Here is a 19,923-nt window from a genome sequence, read left to right on the forward strand (position 1 = left end):
TGCAACCTGAGCACATACAAGCAGGCAGGTTGCTACATTGCCTTTCCTGTGCTATCAGCAATTTGCTAAATGCCTTTTGGGAAACAGATTCTTCATTACAGCACAAAATTCTCAGGTAGCAGACCATCTGCCTGCAGAGGAAGAAGAGCAAAGGAGCTTATGGTATGGACAGGTCTGAAATAGACTGAGCTCCTATGGCTGTTGCTGGTTGATGTACTCCCCTATGGAAAAAATGGCCTACTTTGAACACAGAATCCCTTACTTAGGGCACAGATGTGCAGGACCAGAACACTGAACCCAGTGTGCTAGTGCTAGTAAGCATGCCATATGCAGAACATGCATTGTATCTGCACTAGAAACTTCAGGGAGGAAGGTATGCAAGGAAACACAAATCTTCAGAACTTGACTCTTTCAACTTTCTATAGCATATGAACTAATCTGTACCTGAGTTGATCAGATGCAGACTGTTTTTCAATTTAGATTTTATATTCATGTATACCAAGACTCACCTTCAAATCCTTCTCAGAGTGCGTTTCACAACTGAAAAGCCTGCTGTGCAGCCTGCAGGCTACGACTTCCCTTTTGAGCTATCTACTAGCACATTTCTGAGTTGTCCTTCTACAGGAGCAAATATGCAGCTAACATATACCTGGCTGTATCTGGACACAGTGGCACTGATGGTCAATATCATTTGCATCAGTGAGAAACCACCAGTGAAGGTGACAGGAGAATCAGATGCCTTATGTATAGGAACAGCCAACTTTTTCTCTCTTGTTCTGTTTTTGGGGAGGTATCTGCCTCCTGGTGTTCCACTCACCCATCTGCCTTTATTTATTTACTGCAGTTAAAACATTGCACTGACACACTTTCAAATGATGAGCAATTTATTACCCTGCTCCTTATTAGGAGGAGTTCACAGTTTTGTGTATGTCCAATGAGAAAAACACATGCAAAAGACATTTTTATTTCCCACTTTTGAAAGCAATTGGCTGTTGTCCAGAAGGGCTCTAAGGAATGACAAGGGAGGAGCCCTAAAGCCAAAGTACAGGTATTTCAAGGAATACAGCACATCAAAGCTGTATCTTGGCATCCTGGTGACTAACCCCAAAGGTATACACCCTTAAGGTGTATTCTGTGAGCTGTGTTATCTTCTGAGAAACAGAACAATAGGCAATTGAAGCATACCTCTTCTAAGCTGGCAATACTCAAAATTTCAAAAAATTTCAAAAGAAATTGTAAAATCATGGAATAAAAGAATTCATTAATATATAAATGGATTCAGTGATTTATCACATTTTTCCATGTCTACCTTGTGCATTACTTCATCCTTGCTGGGGACAATTCCAGTATTCTGGCCCCTAAGCAGACCTGAACTGGTTTAACACCTTCTGCAAAGAAACAATTATTTCTTCCTTCCCCTACTGATATGAATTTTTCTTAGAACTGAGAACAGGAAATACAATGGGAGATTTATCACCCAATTTTTCCCATTGCTTTGCACTGTAACTAGCTATGAGTGATGTACACTATTACAATTTTGCAGAGTTATCCATGTAAGATGCTACAGAGAATTACATACCAGAGTGGTGGTCACCATTTCCTCAAACCATTTGGACTGGGCTTGATTGTAAAGATCCACACAGCGCATCAGGTCATCTCCTGAAAAGTTCAAGATAACAACACATTAGTCTTCTCTAGCCAGTGTTAGGAGCTTCAGAGGAAATTGCAGTTCAGGTTTTGTGGACAGACCCAAAGGGTTTGAATGTCAGTCCTGGTGGAGCTGAAGGCAGTTCTGTTACATGGTATTTGTTACATGCAACAAAATTTCAACAAAATGCATGCACTTTATGTGTGGTAAAAGATCAGTGATTGGGAGAGAAAGAATGAGTAGGAAAGACAAGATTTTAAACGGAAAATATGAATGTTAAGTAATATTTTACAAAATGCCCAGAACTATGAAAGCAAGTTACTTCAGTTAAAAAAATGGTCATAGACATAAAGTTATATCTGAAAAATAAAATAATTAAAATGGGAAATCAATAATAATGAGTTATTGAGCTGCATGGTAGGACTCTGTAGCTGAGACTGCATTCGAAGACAGGTCTGCTTAAAACTGGAGCGAAGCATCAGGCTTAAGATGTCTGAGATCGAGGGATGCTTATTTGCAACCTTCACCCAGTTGCACACTCATGCATTCTCCAGCCTCTGAAGATGCATGATTCCAGTCAAGCTCTAGCTTCCCTCCATATTCAAGGCAGTTTTTTTATTTGTTGCAGGACCTCTGACAGAGAGGGAAAGGTGGGTGAAAAATCTGGAAGGCGTGTCTCAGAGATTACTGCTTTCTGGCTCATAAATTCTCCTTCTTCTTTAAATGAGGCTTAACTACACTTTCCCTAATGGTTTGATGCCTAGGTCCAGGGCTCAAATTCATCCTGTTCTTTTAGGTGCAAGAAGGTCTTTATACATTAACCAGGAATGAATCAAGCTTTAAGAACAGGACTCCATAGACCAAACAAGTGTCAAAGAAGTAAGTGCATCTGGAAGTCTCTGGTGGACTTAGAACTTGGGGTGGCAACCAAAGTCTACGAAGAAACCAGGACTGAGGGCTTAAAGCTTGGCAATAAGCTTATCCACCCAGACAGGGGATGCCTAGGCTGACATGACAAGTCTGAACTAATGACTTCCACACTCCAGGAGGCTCCTTGGGAGCTATCTGACTTGGGGTTCTTCTCCACCCACCCGAGTGAATCTGAGCCACTGTACAGCCAGGAACATGAAAGCAATGAAACAAACAAAAAATCCATGGGAGCAGAAAGCAACACCACATATCAGTAACCAGTGGGATCGTAGAAGGGCTCTGGTCTAGAGCTCTCTGGTCCTATTGTCCACTTACAGCCGGGCTCATTTCAAAGACAGATCACTACATGCTGCTGCTGTGCGTACTGCAAGCACCCCAACTGGGCTGCTGGGTAGCACTAAATGCAAGGATGGGACAAGTCCTCCCCTGGCATGCACTGTAACAGTGGCAAAAAGTCGGGGAGAGCAATGGGGAGACTCACACCAAATTCTGGGTTAATCCCATCTGATCTTCAGCTGTCCCTTGCCTGTTCAATAAATATCTATTACAATTTCTGAGGAGTGAAGAGAACACAGAGAGGCTGTGAATTTGCGGACGGATAAAAAGCGTCTCTCATGGAGCCTCCCGTCGCTAACACATAACTTTTGTTTCTCCTCAAATGGTTGTCTATGCATGGTAACCCTGCGAATGACTCTTCTCAGTCTCCTCAAAACCCAGACAGGCTATCCTGGAAGTTTTAAAAGCTTCAGAACTATGAAGGACCACTCTGGCAGGAATGGACCTATGAAAGGATGAAACATGGAAGCCCTAGTTAAAACATATTTTCAGCAAAGGTACTAACAGAGCTGCACATATCAGCTTTGCAGATCTCAAGAAAGACAGTTCCTGATGGATCCTGTAGAAGTGGTTTGAGCCTCTGTAAAACATGCATAGGTCACATCAAGTAGCTGTGTCCTCAGTACAGTATAGCACACACTACTATATCCTCAGTACCCCTTGAACAGAAACCATTTTAATCACGGAGTAGCAGTGGAAAAAAGACAAAAAGTTCACTTTCAAGGAAAAAGACAGTAATAGGAAGCATAATAGGCACCCGCATAGCTGTGGGTGACTGTGATTTAGGAAAGAAACAAGGAAGGAACTATGATTTAAGGAAGAAACATCCTCAGCTGAGCTTCTTTGAATCTGACTTTGAAAGTTTCACAAACATTCAGTTATCTCAGCACATTTTCACAAAACAAAAGGACGATTCACCCTCCTTTTACTGTTCTCACCCCGATTATCAAAATCATCATTTTATGACAACTAACATGGAAAAACTGCGCTTGTTTCTTCAGAGGACTTAATACCAAACAGATTTGTAGCACTTTGTAGCTACAATATTGAAAAACAAGAAACATGCAGGGGGATGGGCAGTTGCATCCCGCAGGGCTGTGCTTGCCTCCCAACGCTGATGGACACAGGTACTCACCTGCCTGAGTGGACTTCCGTCTCGCCTTCTTAATTTCCTCTTCTGTCTTGTTGCTGAGCTTCACCTCTAGCTGCTGAGTTTTCATTTCCAGATCCTTCTGTCTCTCTGTCAAGGCCTTCCGGGCCTTGGAGTAATTAAAGAAGAGTCACATGTTTTAGACGAAAAGAGCTGCCAGCTGCTGTCAGCCATCCAGGACTCCTTCACACAAGTATTTGTCAGTAAGAAGTCAGGGACTCTGCATAAAATTGAGTCCTAACTGGGATTCAAACTGGGATTCAAGTTCTTAGGACACCATGCGGTGTTCAAAGAAGTGTCCTACCACCATATAGAAGTTGTCACCAACAAATCACAAAAGCGTCTGAATTCTTCATAGGTTCTTAGAAAGGCACAGTACCAAAGTCATCATCAGACTTCCCTGTTTCTTAGTAACTTTCTCACTATTTCTGGAAGAAAGGGGAGCTGGAGCTTCTTCCAAATGTCTTAACCAGCATCACATAGACATCTCTTCCACTTGCTTTTCTTAGGATCTAAATTGTTGAAAGAATTTCAGGTACCTTACAAAATTTATTTTTAAGTACCTTCTGGATTCAATATACACTTGGAATAACAATAGGAACTTTTGGACTTATTTCAGAAAAACTAATTCAGGTTCATGACAACAGCAGTTTGTACTGTAGAAATCAAGAACCTGAGACCTGGTTACAACTGATTATTTAAATTACCTTACTTTAAAGTTCTTCAGGCTTTTAAAACCTGATTTACCAGTATCATTGCTGAACTTATACAGGCAAATTAGTAAAGTGTCTCAATGAATAAACATCATTACCACATATGCATGCTGTCACCTCATTTGCTGAGGTTGCCTAAATATATAAAATAAAAATAACTTGTTTTGCACAGATTTGTTATAAAATAGGTCACATTTGTTCTTTACCCAGTTAGTGTTTAAAACTAAATTTGGATGATATATTTTGTTAGCACCTTGCAGTCTCCTGCAGTCACACCAGCCTGCAAGTTACAACGCTCTTGAGGCATTACTTGTATTTTTTCAATTTGCAGTTTTAAAGACCCTGTGCTTGGTTCGGCAGGTCGCAAGAGGGAGCTGCAGAAAAGCAAACTGGTGAGAAGCTGTGTGCTTCATCAGGCACACTACACACACGGCTTTTTCCTTTTTTTATTCCTTCTTCTCAAGGCTATTCTAATTCATTCTTTTCAATACCCCTACTGAGGACTGTGTTTCTTTGCAGATATGACTATGAGGAACTTACTGTTTTGCAGAAAAATGCCCTCCCTGCATACATACAGTCTAATAACCTTGTGTATCCTACAACAATTCTGTCCCCAGACAAACTTTCTCATGTGCACTCTGATCTTTAGTGAAAGCCCAAACAACCTTCTGGGTTGACTGAGCATGGTATTTTCCTTTCCATCTTACACCCAGGAGCAAACCGCATGAGGATACCATCTGGCATAAGCATCTTGGCAACCAATGCATGGGTATCCTGTTTCCTTCCAGCTGCTGATAAAAGGTATAACTCTCCCTAAATCACAACCCCTCAAACTATGGTGCTGCTGCTGTTTGGGTTTTTCAGGTGAGGATGTCTGCTGTGAGGTGCGGGAGATGGGAACTGGGGGAGGGTTTCTGACTTGCCATGCCAGGTTCGAGCTGCCTTCCTTGGCCATCTGCTTTTGGCCACTGCATCAGAGGATACTGAGCCAGGTGAGCCTTTGGCCTGACCCTGCTGCTATTCTAAGGCAAGGTTTTTTAAATTTTGAGGGCAATAGATGTGACTTCTAGATGCACACAAGCAAGGAGTATTTTCACCAAATGCATTAGAAATATATCATCCCAAATTGAGAAGGGGAGGATGAAGCAAAAAGCCAGTTCAGCAGTAATGTGTTAGCCCTGCCTGTAGCCCCCAGTTTCCCAAATCTCAGCTAAACAGCAAACAACGTCTAGGGCCTAGCAAAGCATAACTAAGAGCAGAAAGCACTCAGCAGAAACCTTTGTGGTTCTTTGTGGCAGAACAGAAACTTTTCATGGGGCAGCTGCTTTTCTGTCCAAACCAGCAGTATCTCACAAACTCTCCAGTTTGTTCTCTGCTCCTACCTTTTCAACTGCTGCATAGCGGCTGGCCAGATGCTTCCGTAAGTCTGCAATATGGTGGTCACACTTCTTCATGTCTTTCTTAAAGTTCTCTCTGAAGTTGAGCAGGGGTTTCTCTACCTCGCTCTGAAGCTTGTAATGAAAACAAAAGAAGAAATGGCAATAATGAGGAGCCGGGCAGTAATTCCTGGCTCTTCTGCTGAGCAGACTCAGGGCAGAGAGGAAACAATACACATACCACCGCCAAATGCAGCGTCATACAGCAACACTTCTCTTCCCCAAGAGAGCTCTGAGTGAAGCTACTGCAAAACTCAACTCTTTGCAGGACAGCTCTGTTAAGGGAGTATTTACTGAAGGGAGCAAAAGGACAGAAATCTTGTCTTCCTCTCTCCCTGTTAAATCATCTCTCTCTTCTTACACAAAAGATCAAACTACAGACAATATCCAGAGCACTACTTGAGGTGCTCTGATTCTGGCCTAACTGATGCAACTTGCTTACTAAAGCCACTAACCTGACTGCAGTAAGGTGAGTCAGTGGACCATGGTGACACATCAGCGTTTCTTGTATAGTGAAAAGAGATCCAATAACGGCACATTTTACTTACTTCTGTCAAGTATAAGGGAGCCTAAAGAGAAGTTCGAGTATTTAGTTGAAACTCTTTAAGTAGTGGCAAGAAATCACTGAAATGAACTCAGGAATGATCCATCAAGACCGCACATGTGACTTATCTCTTACAAGCAGGACTTAACAGTCTGTAATACTGAACTCTGATAGAGTTTGTGTCATACTGCTCTTTGTCCTTCTGATACACAGTTTTGACATCTAGGAAATGTGCTCTGAAGGTATACAGATATTTCACCTCCCCAGAAGCAACCAAATAATTCTTTTCTATTGTCCCTCCTGTGGGGATGCTAGACTCCGTCAATGCACATGAGTTGGGTACTGTCCTGGTTTCAGCTGGGATGTAGTTAACTGTCTTCCTAGTAGCTGGTACAGTGCTATGTTTTGAGTTCAGTATGTGAAGAATGTTGATAACAATGATGTTTTCAGTTGTTGCTCAGTAGTGTTTAGACTATAGTCAAGGATTTTTCAGCTTCTCATGCCCAGCCAGGGTACCTGACCCAAACTGGCCAACAGTGTATTCCATACCATGTGACGTCCCATCTAGTTTAGGAACTGGGAAGGGGGGGGCAGGGAATTTGCCGCTCGGGGACTGGCTGGGTGTCCGTTGGCGGGTGGTGAGCAATTGCCCTGCGCATCATTTGTACATTCCATCCTTTTATTACTACTGTTGTCATTTCATTAGTGTTATCATTATCATTATTAGTTTCTTCTTTTCTGTTCTATTAAACCGTTCTTATCTCAACCCAGGAGTTTTACTTCTTTTCCTGATTTTCTCCCCCATCCCACTGGATGGGGGGGAGTGAGTGAGCGGCTGCATGGTGCTTAGTTGCTGGCTGGGGTTAAACCACGACAGGTCCGTAATCACTTAACATGGCCCACAGTACAGCAGTATCAAATAGTGCCTGAAAGCAAGTATTTTCAGTCTTTCTCCAGTGTTATTTTAATGGAGAAGGAACCTTCATTCAGGCTCAGTACAGCCTAATGGAGAGAGGCTACAAAGACAGCCACATCCCTACAGCACACATCCTAGAGAGTTTAAAAAAGCCTAAAGCAGAGCTTGTTTAGGCAGACAAAGACTGGCACCACAGTGATCTAATATGGTCTACAGCTATCTGAAGGTCAGATGCAAGGGTAATGGAGACAAATTCTTCTTTGTAGGGCCAGGCAATGTCACAACAGACAATTGAGCTTTGGGAGATTCAGGCTGAATGTCATTGGGGAAAAAAAAAAAAAAATCACCAGAATGGTAGCCAGGCACTGGAACAGGTTGACCAGAGAGCTTGTGAAATCTTTGTCCTTAGAGATATTCAAGACTTTGCTAGACAAAGATGTAGCTGACTTGACCCACTGTGGGTGATAGTCCTGCTCTGACTGGGGGGGTTGGACTAGAAAATTCTGGACAATATTTTTATGACAGTCTCATCAGGATGGCCCCAGGCAAGCTAATAAAGACCTGTTCACAACTCTGTGGTCCAGCATGGTTACACAAGCTCTCTCAAGAACAGAGGTACAAACCAATAGCTATGTCAGGAGCGTTGTCAATGCTCAATGGAACAAGAACTGGAACAGAGAGAAGTTCAGTATGGCTTCAGTGAACTCCAGAGGCAATATATTACAATTGATAGAGATGTCTGTGTCCAACCGAGTTTGAAGTAGCTAAACAGTCTGTGTGTCCTTCAGACTGCTCTATTAATAACTGGATTAACCTTGGTAAACAACCCAACATGAGCTAGTCATCCTCAGTAGAAGAAGTGGCAACCTGACTCATCTGACATAAGTAGGCATTGCTGTGAAAACCCTTATAAAAATTCCCAGGGCCAGGGACACACCAAACAGGAGGGCATGCCACTGGTAGTTCTACTTGCCTAAGAGATAGTGAAGATATTTGTTTATTTCAGATGGTTTATAATGGGACAGGAAATTCTGAGATCCTCATAAAGATGGGAAACACACCACCAGGAGGCTCAAAATGCAAACAAGGCAACTACTTCTTCCAGTTTTGTGTTCTGGGAATCAAAGAGGTGGACTTCTCAGTGAAGGCAGTCATCTTTCCTCTAGCACCATTATCCTGCTTCAACTTCCATCTTGCAAGACATACCATAAGCTATCAAAATAGACTCACATGTGAATGACCCAGGCTTTTAAATGTTGCATTATAGTTGGCCATATTTATTCTTTTTTCTTTTTTTTTTTTTGCTAGAAGATCTTGCTAAAAGGCTTTCAAATGCATGCAATAGATGAAAAAAACCATAAATTACTTTCCTAAGATGAAGAGATTTAAAGCACCAGTGTATACAGACAACTCTGACACCCATCACTGAATGAGTGTGATGTGAGAAAGGACTTGAAATCCCAAGAAGTTTGCTAAAAGTTATGAGGTACAGGACAGAGACCCTGTATCTCTGTACCAGTATGGTACAGACTTACGCAGAAAGATGGAGGCATAGGGTTAATCATAGTATTAGATGTTGGAGAAACTACACAGGTGAGTTATCAGAAACCACACTTCAAAAATTCCTCCCATTTCACAAGTACTTATTTTTGCCTTTGCTCCGCCAGCACCATTTCCAGAATGCCTGGTAACACACCATCAGCCAGGCCAGCCCACCATGATTTCAACTAGTACAACACATGTGCATCTTCTCCTCCAACTGAACTCACCTCCTGGAGCTCAGTGAGGGATAATCAGATAGCTGGAGAAGAGGTTCAGTGCCATGATGGCCTTCAAGGATTCCTCGTGTGCATGTATCTATAGCTGCCATGCCAGTCTGTACAGGCATTAGTAGTGTAATAATATTTTATGTTCCAAGTGCTGCGAGAGTGCTGTCACCTTCTCTGATCTGTTCATGACCCCCAATGTAACAGTGCCATGAAGGACTGTAACAGAAGTTGTTCAGTGTCTTAAAGGCTGGTATTTATGTTTGAATACTTTTGGTGTGCTCTGCACTGCACTGACTGCTTGTGCCAGGACTGACTGGTTTTGTTCAACTATCAACGAGAAATACAATTACTACTTCTAAAAATAACTTATCTGAAAGTAATAGCAATAATCAATATGTTTAAAAACATATTCTGTTAATAAAAGAAAGCTGGAACTAGGAACTCCCAAAGCAGGTACCAGAACAGTGGGGAGAGTTCAGAGGATGCTACAGGAGTTTCTGTGCAGGGTTTAAGGAAAAGTAAAATAATGAAAGAGCTGCTATACATTGCCTGCCTACATGCACACACCACTCCAGGGTGCATTTCTTCCTTTTAGAAAACAATACAGGAGGACAATGGGGAGCAAAAAGAATTTCACTAATTGCAGCCCTGAAGTAGAAGTTTGAAGCAGAGCAGCGGGTTACCAAGGCAGCGGCTGGTTGCCTGAGTAACTTCTGCATAATCACTTACAAACAGTGCAGAGCTATAATTTTCCTCCAGAACATGGCTGTTGTGCTGAGATATCTGCCACTGCATTGAACTTGATCACCCACAGAGGTTAAAATAATGTAACAGGACGCAAGAGTATGTCACGTGTGGTGGAAAAAACCCAGATAAATACCATAATTTGTACAAGTAATCTCCTTGGGCATCACTTGACAGAAAAATCCAAAAATAACATGAAGTAAGATCCCAGTGCACTTTTCAGAAACACTAACAATACAAAGAAGTCAGAGTCCTGGTTCTCTTCCTTCCATACAGATACAGTAGATTCTTGTTGAGAAGCCAAATATTATTTTTTATTTCTTTCTCTACAGAAGTAATCTGTACAAGCTGTAGGTAAATTTACTTGAACAGGCTGGAACTTAAGAGCCCTAGGTGAATAACCTCTAGAATCAGTTTTCCTTCCTTCTTACGAAAAATTAAGGCTAGATGTGTTTTCACTCATCAGGTAGATCAAATAAACTATGGCTTTGGCAGGAAGAATGGACAGAGTTTCAGTAAGTTCGTTCACAGACTTATTAATTCTTCTAAATTTGTACCATATATGCATGTGTATTTTCCCCACTAACAAGCACTGAAGGGAGATCCACATGAGTTACAGGGCAAAAATCTTTGCAAAAGTTTACCTTAGAGGAAAATTTGAGATGAACTTCTGCTTCATCAGCTAGACTCTTCTTTAGCTGAGCCCAAGCCTCTCCTAGTGTGCTGAAAGAATACAGAGTGACAATGATCAATGCCCTGTCTTCTGCACATCCTCCGAGTGAGATTTGTCAGATAGATATGGTACGATGCTTGGTACCGTATCTTGCTCAGCAAAATCATGGAAAAGTGACAGCAGAAATCTGAGAAGATAACCGATCTCTGTGACCAAGGCAGAATTATATTGGCATTGCATGTAGCAGATCTTTGAAAACACTGTTCATAATGATCTCCAGTTACAGAAATGCCAGTCTCCATAAGCGAGATACTTCAGTATCTTATCCTTACCATAACAAAGTTTTTCTCTTCTAATCCTTAAAATAAATCTTCACCAATGCAGTTTTTCTATTGCCTCTTCTACTTTACACCCTACTTTTGGTGAACAGATTATTCTACTTCTCCTTGGAGAAGCCATTCAGTATTTGAAAATTACTCCATCTTCTTTTTCCTTCAGAGAAATTATTTTCTAGAATATGGCAGTTTAGGTATGCTCCTCTAGACCCTCTCCAACAGATTCCTCTTAAAGCGTCATAACCAAAACTACACCGTCTTCCAGCAGAGGTCTTCCAGTTGCTAAACTGGTAAACAGATTATTTAGTATCAGACACTCTTTCTTCTACTTATCTCAGTATGATTGCTTTTTAAGACAACAGTGTGAACTTGTTGATGAATAAGCTTGTGAGTCACTATAGCCAGATCCTTCTCCCACAAACTGTTATGTAACTGTATCTTTCATATCCTGTGAAAATATAAAACCTGGTACTTTCTCCTCATTGAAATGCATCTTATTTTTTTTCAGTTAATTCCTCTAGTTTAACAAAATAATTCTGAATTGCAATTTTTTCTTCAAATTGTACATACCACCCCTCCTAGCTTTGTCTCATCTCTGATTAGAGTAAACCCATTATTTATTCTACCATAGGTCATTAACAAAAACATTGAAAAAATCTGGACTTGGGACAAAACTTATGGGATCTCACTCCATAGCTACTTTCTGCACTTTACTTTTTGTAAGTAGAGGGTATGATGTCTTACCTAGTTTTGCACCTTAGGCTTTATTTAGGCCACATTTCTCTTGCCTGCTTACAAGAATCTCCCATTGCAAAAAGCTATACTAAATTAAGAGCTATGATGATGACTTCTTCTGTTACTCCACCACTGGAGGAAGTTAGGTTATTTGTTCTGTATGCATCCACAATAATTGCTCACCACCTTAGTTTGCCACTAAGTGCTTCTAGAAAGCTTGATGGTTTGTTCTACCACTTTGCAGAGGTTAAATAAAGCTGAGTGATCTACAATTTCCCGGCTCCTCCTCTCTCTCCCCCACCCCTTTTCAAAGACAGTCATTTGTCCCTTCCTGATAGCTTGAAAAATTGTCTGTCATCTGCAATTTCAAAATAATGATCTGTAATCTCTGGCATTACTCCAGTGAGTTGAGTCCTCAAGTATGGTGTTCATCACAGCTAAACAACCCGAGATTGTTTCGTCTACGTAAGTGCTCCCAACTCTTCTTCTTCCCTAGTCCCACTCTGAGGTCCCCTACCACTGTACAGTTCTCACCGGCACTAACTGTTTTATCTGATCTATTTAAGTGAAGAAGGCATTTCAGCCTGCTAAGCATCTTTTGCATCTCTTATCCAACTACAATGACTTAAATGACCATGGATTGTATCACCTTCTGTGTACGTGCAGCAACACTGTACTCACAGCAACTTGGATAGAACCATCCCAATACCACAAATCGGTCCCATATCATCACCCTCATGTCCCACTCACATACATGATGGTGGGTCTTCTTACCACCAGAGGAGGGCATAGGACTCTGGAGGGACAGCCCATTTCTGTCAATTCCACAGACTGCTGGACAGCGAAGCTGGAAAATGCTCTGTGGAGTACGAAACCAGCAGTGGTAGCTGGTGTGTTCACAAAGCAGCTCATGGGGTCCCCCAATTCACACCTTCTCAGGAATGAGAGGAAGACCCTGGCAAATGTTTACTTTGAGTGTGCTAGGCTGCAGTCCCACTTTTGGCTCCTTCAAATCCTCCTGTTGGCTGCTCTTCCTCCCTCACTTTTTAAAATGGAATTTTTCCCTTTCCGAGGCCTCACCAATTCCCAGGATCTTCTCACTAGCCTCTTCCTGGCCCTAGCCAGTTTGGCTACTACAGCACCAGGAGGAGAAATTCCAGCAGGACCTCCTTCCACTCCCTCACCTTGCCGAGGCAGAGCACCACCAGGCAGTGTTCCTAGCTCCCTGCACTCTGCTCCGTATCCCCCTCAGTTCCCTACTTGAACATTCTTTATGCTTTGGTCCTCATTCCCTCTCTTTTGATCTACTCTCCCGTAGTTTTCTTCCCCTTCATTTTTTTCAGGCATTCCTCCCTTCTCCTATTGGGGGTAGAAGAAAGTGGGAGAAGGATGTGGAAGAAAGTGGTTTTAGCTTTGCTAGGAGCAGGTTAACACCCACCCCTAAAGGGGAAAGAAGAACAGAAACCATCATCAATGTAGGTGCTTAGAGAAGCAACAGCCTAGTTAGCCTCTACAATTTCTGTCCTTGCCTACTGGAAGCTGAACAAACACCTTGTGGATCTTCACTGCCAGTAGAAACACAGTGTCAGAACTAGGGTGAGGACAGTAATTTCCAACCTTGGCTTTCAGTGCTTAGAGGGTTTGTGTTGGAACAGATAGAGCTAACAACTTCTAAACCTTCAGGAGTGGTGTCTTTTCATTATTACTGAAAAATTGCAATCTGGTCTGGAATTGCATTGCCTAATACCTTCTTAGTAACTTCCAAAGTGTGAACATGCTGTAAATAAGGGACAACATGCTACTTTTCTTGGAGAGCCAGACCCACGATGAGAAGAGACTTCTTTGTCCTCCCTCTGTCTGTGCTGCTCCAGTTCTACTGGTCTGACCTTACGGATCTACTTTCAGCAGTATATATATTTCACATACTCTTCCATTTTCAAAGTAATTTAGTACTTATATATGCTAATCCCTAAAGGAACTAGTGCTGGCTAGAACAAGGGTAGCATAAACACATTATTGGAAATGCAATGTTTTATACACGTGTTCCTAAAAATTTACCATGAACGTCTTAAAAAAAAAAAATACTCCAATACTTGCCCAACACACCCAGGATGCTAAGCTAAATAAACCTCTACTCAATGGGAGAGGTCAGGAAAAATACATGTACCTGCGTGGGAGGAATGCCTTTTACGTTAACATTCTTGTCTACTACAAAAGTCACAGAGATACACTTACCCTTCTTCCTGAGCAGCCAAGGAATTCTGAGACAGTTTGGACAGGTTCTTAGCATATTCCTCCTCAATCTTTATCCTACACTCACACACACACAGAGGGAAAATAAAAAGACAGCAGCAAGTAAGCTTTAAGGCAGAAACCCACACACATAATTTAAAGAAATTCTCTGCATTTTAACAGATCTTGCCACAGGAATTTTCCTTTCAGTCTCCAGGGCTTGGCAGCACCAGTTTCAGGATCCATCTCTCCCCTCCATATGCTAAAAATGCTGTGGCAAGAGCAGGGATATATGCAGGACAGCATGTGCGATAAAATTAGAAGAAAAAGCTACAGTTCTGGAGAGCAAATAACAAGAACAAAGTGTTTCTACTGTGCAACATGGACTGTCTGCAAAACTGGGCTCACTTGAGAAGCATGTGATTCAGTCTGCAGCTAAACGTGAGGTCGCACATCCTTGAAGCAAAGATGAAGGAATGCAGTGATACAGGAGAAATACAAATGAGGTTTGGGGTGCTGGACTGCACCTTTCCTAGGGACACCGAGTGCTTCCTGCTCCCCATTACAGGCGATCAACTGGTGAAGATGTGCCAGGGGCTACTGTCACCGACACATTGTGGTGCAGCCCCTGCCCTTCACCCATGCCACCCACTGCCCTGTCCTTCTCTCCATTCACTCAGCAGCACCACACCAGGAACAGGATCTGAGCCAGTGGTGGGGGTGCAGAAGAGGGAAGCTGTTGGCACACAACCACTGTGGCAATGGCTGCAGGGAGAAGAACAAGTGTAGCTGTTGAGCTAGGGGACAAGGGTAAATGCTGATTGCATAGTAGGGAGGGAAGGAGCAGCTGCTGGCTCAGAGGTGATGTGCATCATGCCTGAAACCCATCTCTACCTCCCCCGAGTTCTTCTCCTAGTAAAACATCTGCAAGGTATACTTGATATCAACTAAGGCAAACAACTGGCTATTTGCTGGTTTTCAAACCAGCTTGCTCAAAAGAGCATCTCTGAGAGACAGATGAGTGGCACCCAGGTGGAGCAACTCCAGATTCTGTGCTAACTACGTACAAGCAGGGGAAAAACCTAGTTTGAAATCCTTCTCCTTCCAGTGAGGAGACAGAAGGTGGGATACTTTTGGCATGCCCATTTGCAGTAGCTAATTGAGCAAGCAAAGTTACGCATGGCACATCTGAGACAAAAGGGGTCCCTTGAGCCCAGCTAAGAGGGGTCTGATACTCTGGGCTGCTGAAAATATGATCTGAATGTCACTCTGTGGGATGCAGCTGGCTGAGGCCCAAGGTGATACTCAGCTTGGTATGGCACAGTACAACTACAGATCTCACCCAGCACATGGGGGTCCTCTTCTTCCCCCTCCCATGAGAACAAAACCAGCCAGCTCCCCATTCCTCCTATAGCAAGACCAACAAATACAGCTGTCCAGCACCAAAGGCTACACTGGGGTTAGGACCTCACTATGAAAAGGGCTTTATGCAGGCACATTTCACCTGACCTACTTTAAATACCTACTTCAGGATGACACTAATCTTGTCTCAGAAGTGACAATTTCTATGGACTAGAAAGGGAGCATAGGTCAACTATAAGAAAGATGCAAATGTCTAAATGTAGCTGAGATAAATACCTAAGTGTCCAGCCCAAAGCCAGGGCTCACTGCTTTTGCCTCATTTACCAGAGTTCCCAACCAAAACTGTAGTCTACAACCTTCACCATGCAACTTTATTCCTGCTGGATTTTGGCTTAAGGATGCCTTTGAGTGATTTACTTGTGGATGCTAGGTGTGCAAAGGCGCTAGCTGGTCTGCTCTCTGTTCTGAGCTGCCCATACTGACAAGACCCTCACAGAATCCATGTCTCGGTCCTTTGTCTCATGAACAGAGGAATAAACATCTTTCATCATAAAGGTTTGCTGTGAAAATAATGAATTTAAAAGCCCATGAAGTCCTTCCTTGATACTGCTGTAGCTGGAGAAGGATTGAACACAACAAGACAAAAGGAAGCCTCATGATTTTCACAATCACACATAAAACACACTAAGTCTGCTACCATCAGTGCCTGTCCTAAGCATGGCACCCTACATGCAAAGCCACTGGCTTTGATGGAGGCGCTCCCCACCGATCCCAACTTTGGCCCGGGCTCTGGGATTTCAAGTGTTACTTGTAGTGCAGGTGGGTGGCACTACTAATAGGGCAGGCTGCCTAGCAAGGAGGAATAACAATTAAAAACTAACAGTAAAAAGGTGAATTTGTTATTGCTTAAGAGCCCCAATTACAAGACATAAATTGTTCCGCCACAGCCTGGTGTCCTGCCACCGTCTGTGGCCAAAACACCTTGAACACCTCAAAAGAGGCTAAAAACCAAGATGAAGATATACCTCAAAAAGGGAAAAAAAATATGCCTCCTGGCCCTGGCCGATTTAAACACCCTGCGAACTCTGGATTGTGGTGACTGTGAAACACCAACACATCAGTACACAGGGACTTCCGAGCCTTGTGAGCCTTCCTCCAGAAATCCACACGGCTGTTTTGCCATTACTCCACCTTCACACCAAAAAACCCCTACATTTCTTGTTTCCACTAACTTGTTTGAAAACTTTCAGAATTTCACTCCTTGTGTAGTCAGAAGCATTACAAACTTTAAGCGCATTTTGACCTATACTGTCTTGACTTTATTAGTTCTAGATGCTCTTTGGATGTTTATTCCCTGCTCTCTTATGCTTTGTAGGTTTGTTGGTTTGTTTTTTTCTTTGAAATAAAGTACTTTGTGTGCCCATACTCAAATAGTTTCAGTCACACCATGTTATAATGAAGAAAAACTAGAGAGCTACAAAGGGAGGCAAAGATGATCTGATGTGACTACCATGCAAGAAGAAACTAAACAGATTAAGACAACTAGGGGAACACAGAGAAAAGGTGATAGAGGATATCTGACAGACATCTACACAACTGTCACTGTGTGAAGACAGTGACTATGAGTCTTTTTACACTATTTCTCCAGATCAGGAGGCAACAATGAAATTATCAGACAACAGAAGCATAATTACTTTTCCTGTAGTGCATAAATTGCAGAAGTCTTCTACAAATTGTTGCAGTGGTCAAAAATATAAAAATACTCAAAAGGATTAGACAAACAGTGGAAGATGTTTACAAGTATCTGCTGAACATGGCAGACCTAAGGCAAACTCTGGCTCTGGAAATCCCCCAAATTCTGGTTATTAGAAGCTGGGAGGACAGAGACTCTCATGCTCTTTTCCTCTTACACAGTCAGTACTGCCATGGTCAGATTAAAGTCAGTGGGCTACACAGACCTTCATCAGACTCACTACAGCCATTCTCCTGCTTGTGTTTCTTTTCATGTAGCTAAAAAACTCTGCTATTTATTTTAAATTTTCGAAGCATAGCCCAGCTCAATTAAAAAGTGAGTGGCCAAAAGCTTAAGACAGTGTTCCTTTGCTAATAAAAACACTACTTATTATACTTGGAGAGTGATGCTATTCAGGGCAGTCTGCAGATTTTCTTGGCCATTTTGGAGTGCTTACTGGAATACAAATGCTGGACCATATTTTCACTTTTGATTTAAAGTAATTTTTTCCTTCTTTCACACCCACACCCTTGATCTTTCAGTTCAGTCAATTTTCTAATTATTTTCCTCCCTTTCTTGAGATCCGTCTTATTAAAATTCAAAGTCTGTATTATAACCCTACCTTTGTCAACAAGAACTGAATGAACACATAAGTGCTTAGTCTAAGATTGCTATTTACAAGTAGCTCCTCTAGAAGCATCTACCTGATAAAATAGATTCAGTTAGTATTGCCTCTTGTTGGTTATTTGATGAAGAAATCTGGTTATTGTATCTCATCCCAGCTTCCTATTTAAAGCTATTTTTATTAGCTGTCTGAACCTCACCTCTAGAAGGCTTGTTGTAGAGATGGAGAGAATTTTTCTGGACATGAAAACCCCTAGCTAAATGTGGTCTTGTAATCCCCGAGCCACCTGATGGTCATCATGAAAATCTTATCAGTATTTCTTCCCTCTTAGCTGGGAATGTAAAGGTTCCCCTGACGGCCTGAGCTCTCATTTCCATGAGTAACCTCTCCAGCTCAACACTATCCTCCTCCTTTTCCACACAGAGCAATCCTGAATCATTTGTTCTAAACAGAAGAAAAATATATTCATCTTTTTATACCTCCCATCTAGATCCTCTTCACACTCAATTCCAAACCTTGTTTCCAGCACACAGTGAATCTTTTCTGTCTTTTCTTCTATAACGTGCCTATTTCCTCCTCTACCGAGGACACGAACGTGACTCTTCCCAGTGTCAGAGCTGCTCTCTCCTTGTTTTCTCTCATTTCATGCAAGCTTTCCCTCCCTCTTGAATGCTCCTTTCTTTTGTTTCTGTCAAATTTCATTATATATTACTTCCTTTGGAGCAGCTTTCCTCCTCTTCTCCCTGGCCATGGCAATCACAATTCTGCTTGCCTTCTCCTCATCTTCTAGCTTAGCAAGACTATTTCTCAATTGTATTTTTCCTTTGCCAGCTGGTCCTTTCTTCTTCCTGCATCCTCTGGTCACACTTTTTCATGGATCAGAGAGGCAACTATCTCTTGGACTGTCTTACATCAAAGGCAGTAGGAACCACATGTGGATGCTGGGCACTCTGCACCTCCTGTACCAGACCATCTTTATTGCCTGTGCTATACTTTGCATTTCTCCACTGCTGCCATATCCCTAATACTAAAAAAAAAGACAAGAGGGAGAAAGAAAACAAACCACAAATGAAAGCAACTATCTGCAAGTTCTGCCCAATTGAACTGCCCCTCAAACGCCTACACAGGTGCCTGTTTGTTGCCCCGTTAATGTTTCCACCACTACTGATTTACATCAGCACAGCCACGCTGTGCCCGCAGCAGCGGAGCAGGAAGGCAATACCAACTCAGCAGCAAGCACCAATATAGAGGCATTAAGAGAGGAAGGCAGCTCCTTCAACTGGTCCTGCCTCCAGAAGAGAACATTGTCCTGGTTTCAGCTGGGATAGAGTTAACTGTCTTCCTAGTAGCTGGTACAGTGCTATGTTTTGAGTTCAGTATGTGAAGAATGTTGATAACAATGATGTTTTCAGTTGTTACTCAGTAGTGTTTAGACTATAGTCAAGGATTTTTCAGCTTCTCATGCCCAGCCAGGGTACCTGACCCAAACTGGCCAACAGTGTATTCCATACCATGTGACGTCCCATCTAGTTTAGGAACTGGGAAGGGGGGGGCAGGGAATTCGCCGCTCGGGGACTGGCTGGGTGTCCGTCGGCGGGTGGTGAGCAATTGCCCTGCGCATCATTTGTACATTCCAATCCTTTTATTACTACTGTTGTCATTTCATTAGTGTTATCATTATCATTATTAGTTTCTTCTTTTCTGTTCTATTAAATCGTTCTTATCTCAACCCAGGAGTTTTACTTCTTTTCCTGATTTTCTCCCCCATCCCACTGGATGGGGGGGAGTGAGTGAGCGGCTGTGTGGTGCTTAGTTGCTGGCTGGGGTTAAACCACAACAACATCCATCAGCATGCTCTGCCTTTCTGCTGGGAGCAAACACTGCTTGTTCCCTATGGGCCGTTCTCAAGTTTTGAGAATCATACTCAAGATGATTTACACTGGCTTGGACACACGACAAGTGATTTCAAATAATAGCGACACTACTTATCAGTAATGATGTCACATCATCTCCTGTACATGGTTGAGCTGAGCATATATCAAC

The 19,923-nt window shown here is 42.4% G+C and overlaps 1 protein-coding gene across 5 annotated transcripts in view; it reads right to left on the reverse strand.

Annotated features, from left to right (window-relative positions):
* The window catches only part of GAS7 (growth arrest specific 7), a 107,921-nt gene that overhangs the window by 10,696 nt on the left and 77,302 nt on the right, over nt 1-19,923 (reverse strand). For all 5 annotated transcript variants that reach the window (XR_011327172.1, XM_069798841.1, XM_069798842.1 and 2 more), the window contains 5 exons: nt 14,165-14,239; nt 10,831-10,909; nt 6,160-6,288; nt 4,050-4,173; nt 1,580-1,659 (listed from right to left, as the gene is read on the reverse strand). Coding sequence is in view for 4 of the 5 variants with exons in the window: in XM_069798841.1 (XP_069654942.1) it covers nt 1,580-1,659; nt 4,050-4,173; nt 6,160-6,288; nt 10,831-10,909; nt 14,165-14,239 (487 nt within the window). In the remaining variant the exon portion in view is untranslated. The remainder of the gene's footprint in view (nt 1-1,579; nt 1,660-4,049; nt 4,174-6,159; nt 6,289-10,830; nt 10,910-14,164; nt 14,240-19,923) is intronic.

This window comes from Haliaeetus albicilla, chromosome 12 (genome assembly GCF_947461875.1).
Source record: "Haliaeetus albicilla chromosome 12, bHalAlb1.1, whole genome shotgun sequence".
Taxonomy (NCBI): domain Eukaryota; kingdom Metazoa; phylum Chordata; class Aves; order Accipitriformes; family Accipitridae; genus Haliaeetus; species Haliaeetus albicilla.